The 6,422-nt window shown below is 29.6% G+C and overlaps 1 protein-coding gene across 1 annotated transcript; it reads left to right on the top strand.

The window, feature by feature from the left end:
• Positions 1-1,293: 1,293 nt before the first annotated feature.
• On the top strand, positions 1,294-2,630 carry LOC139844123 (F-box/kelch-repeat protein At2g44130-like). Its single transcript, XM_071834334.1, has one exon. The coding sequence runs from the start codon at positions 1,405-1,407 to the stop codon at positions 2,464-2,466; it is 1,062 nt and encodes a 353-aa protein (XP_071690435.1). The 5' UTR covers positions 1,294-1,404; the 3' UTR covers positions 2,467-2,630.
• Positions 2,631-6,422: the final 3,792 nt, after the last annotated feature.

Here is a 6,422-nt window from a genome sequence, read left to right on the forward strand (position 1 = left end):
AAATAATAGTAATACAAATATAATTGTAATAGTAATAATATTATTGCTAATAATAATAATTATTATTATTATTATGAACTATATAACAATAATATTATTATTAACAATAATACAATTTATACTAAGGTTATTAATAATAACAATGATACTAATAATAATAATAATATTTTATATATATCAAATTTCATATGTATAATATTAATGATACAATTATTAGTAATGTAAGTAATGATAATAATATAGAAATTTTACATTAGTTTGTAATTACGTATGATATATTACCATTTATTATATCATATCTATCAATTACGCCATTTAATGAATCTTTAATATTTATATATTACAATATATATAATACTACTTATGTATAGGATTTATATGTATATATATATATATATCTATATTTTTATTTATACACAATTGTTCGTGAATCGTCGGGCATAGTCAAAGGTCAAATGATTTTATGAAACAGTCAAAGTATTTGATACTCAACATTACAGACTTTGCTTATCGTGTCAGAAACATATAAAGATTAAGTTTAAATTTGGTCGGAAATTTCCGGGTCATCACATACCAAACATATTTGGGACGATCTTCCTCACGAAACCGATGGTAGTGCGGATGGTTATTATACCGATTAATCGGTATTTAGTTTATACAATAGTCTTTTTTTTTTTAATGTAATCGTGTGTGTTTTTTTTGTACTCGTTTTTTTTTTTATTTATTCGTAGTTTAATTTTAATGTTAGCGTATTTTTATTAATTTATGTAATCGGCTTTTTTTATTATTTTTAATGTAATTCGTTTTTTTTGTTTTTTTAGTTTATAAATGTTTTTTATATGTATATTTAGATTTTTAAATAATAGTTAAATATGGGTAAAGTTGAGTGGTGAAGTTTATGATCGTGAGTGTTTAGTGAAAGGAATGTGAAATAAATGTTAAAGGGTTTGTGCTGATACTGATGTGGCGGGTAAAAGTAATGTGAAAGAATAGAATCAAGTGGCCTTAGTGGTGTTAAAAAAATAATAATAATGATTTTTTCGTAAAAGATATATATATATATATATATATATATATATATATATATATATAATCAATCAATTAAAATCAACCTATCTGGATATATATATATATATATATATATATATAATCAATCAATTAAAATCAACCTATCTGCACATGCCACGTGGCATCATCCAACTGCCGAGCCTCAAGCTTCTGACGACCATCTTTATCTAACTTCACTCTTCTTCCTATAAATACCCAAACTCATCCACCACTCTCTATGTGAAGCCTTATTTCCTTCTATTCTTAGAGACATAAAAACAATTATTCTCCTGTGAAATCCAACATCCAATCCAAAACACTTATTAAAACAAAGAAATATATAAAATACCCAAAAAAATGGAGGCCCAGCTTGACTTAAATCTCACCGAATTGATTCCGGGTTTACCCGATGAAATCGCACTCGAATGCTTGACTCGTTTGCACTACACCGCATTCGATATCGCCTCTCGTGTTTGTCAGCGATGGCGTAATCTTTTACAAGATCGCGAATTTTATTACCACCGGAAAAAGTACGGATTCACTCGAAAATTTGCTTGTTTAGTCCAATCGATTCAAGTTCAGAATTTAACTAATTCTGAAACGGAAGTGATATCCTCTAAACAAGAAAAACAATTGAAATATGGGTTGTCGGTTTATGATCCGATAACCCGTATATGGGAACATATATCCGTTCCAAAATTTGTAAACGGGTTACCTTTATTTTGCCAGGTGGCAAGTACGGAAGGAAAATTGATAATAATGGGCGGGTGGGACCCCACGAGCTGGGAACCGTTGCGCGATGTTTTCGTGTACGAGTTCACAACTCGAAGATGGACTCACCGAGTTGACATGCCGTCAACTCGCTCGCTTTTTGCAGTCGGTGCATACAACGGAAAAGTGTATGTAGCTGGTGGACATGATGAGAATAAAAATGCGCTTAAAAGCGCTTGGGTGTATGATGTCATCACGGACGAGTGGACCGAGTTGACTCAAATGAGTGAAGAACGAGATGAATGTGAAGGTATGGTTATCGGGTCGGAGTTTTGGGTTGTATCCGGGTTTGAAACGGATAATCAAGGCCGGTTTAAGAATAGCGCCGAGGTTTTTGATATAGCTTGCGGTATATGGCGGCGCGTGGACGAGGTTTGGGGAGTGAGCCGGTGTCCGAGGTCTTGTGTGGCGGTTGGGCAAAATGGTAAATTGGTATCTTGGAATGAGGTTGAACCGGCGGTTCAAGTTGGGACGTGCGGGGTTGACCTTGAGGACCGGGTTTTGGTTACCGGTTCGACTTATCAAGGTGCGCCACAAGCGGTTTTTGTGGGAAATAAGATCAAAGGGCAAATTGGCAAATTGGTGAAAATGGATGTGCCTGATGAGTTTTCTGGATTTGTTCAATCTGGTTGCCTTGTTGATATATAATTTGAGTATGTATTATATTACCTTTTTGATAAAGATATACATATGGAGTATGTATACGTACATATACATGTAAATATACACATATATATTTTGTAAGTTTTATAACGTTTTATTGTGTTAACTAGCTAGTGTTTGGAGTATTTATTAGATTTTATTAGTTTGTATGATCTATCTATATCTATATTGCCATGGATTTTATAATGAAAAAAGTATTGGTTATGTAGTTAGATATGGTGGTTTGTATATTACTCGTACATGGTTTGATAATCTTCAAGTGTTAATGTGATTGATGCATACTTTTGTAGCTTTTTAAAAGAGTAAATCAATGTAGAATTATGTTCTTAACGAAAGGGTAGTCAAGGTAAATAAATTTAGTTAGTTTCGGGCGGAAATGTTGAAAATCTTGTGCGGTTTTTCTATTAATCAAAGGCAATCGGGATGTTAAATGATGTTGACCTACGTGTTTTAGCCGTGCAAGTTGAAAGAATGAATTGATGCCTGTTCAAAAATACTTAAGGATGAACTGTGCCTAATTGACTTAAAAATTCAATAAAGTTTATTAATCGTTTAATACAATACTAACAGCTAACTACAAACAGTTACAAAACCATTTATCGTAGCAGGTGGTTGTTTAATCTTCGCTATCTTGTTTTAAGTATCAACGATACACCAATTACAAAATAACATTTACAAGTGTGATGTTGAAATGAACCGGTGACAATTTAAATTTATTTCTTTTTTGTTAGTTATATTTTGGTTAGAAGAATTGATATGGTTGTTTGTTACACATTAGTGGATAGAAGAAATGAGGAGTGAACTTTTCGAGTATAAAATGAGTTTTGTCCCACATTGGTAGATGGAAGAAAATGTAGGTGACTTATTTGAATATAAAAGGAGGTCATAGGCATACTTTCAATTTGCACAAATCAATACACTTTAAGTATTTGATTATTTTTTTCTTTCTTACCCTAGTTTGAGAGTTGTATTAGTTATATACTTTGGAGAATGTAGTTGTCTTAAGAGAGTTGTCTATGTCATTGTAACAATTTGTGATATAGTGAATTTCTCTCTTTGGAGGCACGTGGTTTTTCTTCTGTTTTAGAGTTTTCACGTTAATTTCTTGTGTTGTGGAGTGTTCTTATTTCTTTACCGTTTTTCATTGGGTGTATGTTGGAAATTAGTGAGACAATTTTTTCCAACAAATGGTATCATAGCGTCAAGTTTGGCAGATGGTCTCGGTTATAGGAGTAGGAGTATGCTCTGTGGTCGCGGCTTTGACTGAGCTTCCACATCAGAAACTACTTCTATCGATCGTATAGGGTATCTGGTAAGACAATATTTTTCTAATTCGTAGTAAGTGGTGTCAAGAATTTATAGTGGACCTGGTTGCTAGATTTTCCAAACAGTCAAAAATTATACTGAGACCAAACGGATCCTTCCTCTCCACTACATATGTCGGTCAGTTAAAACTTGGGCAAAATCAGAGAAATTGTTGTTCATAAGATACGGATACGATGTCAAAGTTCAGTCCAATGATGTTTCATGTAGAGAAATTTGATGGGAGGATCAAATTTGACTTTTGACAGGTGATTAAGCATAAAATGGTCCAAGGGGTTTGGTTTATGCAAGATCAACAATAAAGGAAGATTTAAGGGTTCCTTGAGTTTAACTTCCCGGTTCGGAGTACCGTGAGTAACCCTCATACGAGATGATGATCTCAGAAGGGGTAGTTAAACAGGACCCACTATTATTCGGGCTAGCCGGATGGCTCAAAGGCGGTGTCAGAATTTATGTTATAGTAACGTTACTTGAAACCGCAAAGAGTATCGGATAGCTATCCCGGTTGCGCGGGTTTGCTGGTAGGCTAAGAGAATAATACACTTGAGAATGATTTAGATGAAATGGAGATGGTTCCGAATTGATGTTTTCAACTCAAGTTACATCTATTTGTATGTGTGAGTTTTTGTCCCTTAGTGCCACGTAAGGGGACAAGAAGACATGCTAATGGAGAGATGGTAACAGTAGCTGATCTTTGTGACGACCCGGAAATTTCCGACCAAATTTAAACTTAACCTTTGTATGATTTCGACACGATAAGCAAAGTCTATTTAATTGAATCTCAAAATTTTGAATTTTTGTTATGCATTCATTTAACATTTGACTATTCTCGACGATTAACGAATCCTTGATTGTAAACAGAAATATAGATATAAATAATTATATATGTAAATAACTATATATATAATAAATTAAATATGTTAATGAACTATTATGTGATTTAGTTATTATGAAAGATAACTTAAAATAACTAAAACTTGTTATTTTGAAATATATATAGAGTATATTGAATATAATTGATTTCGAACATAATTAGTCAACGTTAACAAAGTATTAAATATATAATATTATACTTTGAGCTTATGAGTTCCAATATATATAATTAATATATATATCTACGTAATAAAACTTAATATTTGAAACATAATTATATATATAGTAGTGGGAATGTACAGGTGATATTATGCATAAATAATACTATATGTATATTGTTAAAATGGATAACCATTAAATATATAAAGTATATATTGTGTAAATATTAAACATTACATAATTAATAAATTGTGATATTAATAAGTAATTACGAGTAAAAATATAGTTATTATATTAATATTAGTATCATTACTTTCATTATCATTATTAAAATAAATATTCATATCGATATCAGTATTACTAATATTATTATAGAATATAAAGATGTAAAATTTGATACATGTAACATATTATATATCTTTGCCATTACTAGTATTATTATTATTATTATTATTATTATTATTATTATTATTATTATTATTATTATTATTATTATTATTATCATTACAATTTTATTACTTTTACCATTATATTTTTATTATTATTTGATATTATTATTATTAACTCTATTATTATTATTATTATTATTATTATTATTATTATTATTATTATTATTATTATTATTATTATTATTATTATTATTATTATTATTAATAGTATTATTATTAATAATATAATTATTAATTATTAATATTAAATATAAGTTATATATATATATAAAGAAATAGATACGCGTAATATATCTATATCACTATCTATCTGTTTGAAATCAAATCATTTTTTTTGTTATTATTCATTTTTTTCTTCTCCTCCCTGGTTACTCGTGAATACATGTCGAGATTTTTTTTCCATTATAATCAATCGGTTCTTGATTATGAAATGAACCAGCCGACTTCTATCATCAAACACCCAATTATATACACTAATTTATCTACTACAATTTCAAGAGAAATCAAACAGAAACCGTTTATTACTCCGTTGCAGGTGAAAATCAAAAATTCAATTTTCGATTAAATCTTCAAATTGTAAAAATGCAGAAGTGATCAAAGGTTAGTCGTGATACTATCTGCACAGTTTCAGTTCCTAATTCTCAAAAATCAAAGTTGAATTTTGAGGTCAAAGCTTTCAAATCAAAAAGTCAACATTTTTGTTCTTCATAAAATTCATGATCGTTTTAGTGTTTCTGTTTTAATTAATATTTTAGAAAGTTTCTAATAACGATTTATAAACTATTTTGTGTAGGAATCATGGATTGAAACAGCCTTAATTCCAAAATCACGAATTAATTTTTTTTTTCTTTTTCAACGAACTGCAGTAGCAGTATTTTTACATAATTTTTTTTCGTTTACTAAATTGAAATAAAAAACCAATATAGATTGATTTTGTTTCATTTATAATTACTAAAACCGACATATTATAGTTTGATACATGTTGTGATTCAATGGTCGACTTTGGAATTTAGATGAAGAATAAAAGGTTTAGAAATAGAGAGATAGATATATAGACATAAGATGGATATTAAATCAGAAAAACAAAACAGACGAGATGGTTGGGCATGCTGATAATGCTAAAAACGAACATATATT

Source organism: Rutidosis leptorrhynchoides, chromosome 4 (genome assembly GCF_046630445.1).
Source record: "Rutidosis leptorrhynchoides isolate AG116_Rl617_1_P2 chromosome 4, CSIRO_AGI_Rlap_v1, whole genome shotgun sequence".
Taxonomy (NCBI): domain Eukaryota; kingdom Viridiplantae; phylum Streptophyta; class Magnoliopsida; order Asterales; family Asteraceae; genus Rutidosis; species Rutidosis leptorrhynchoides.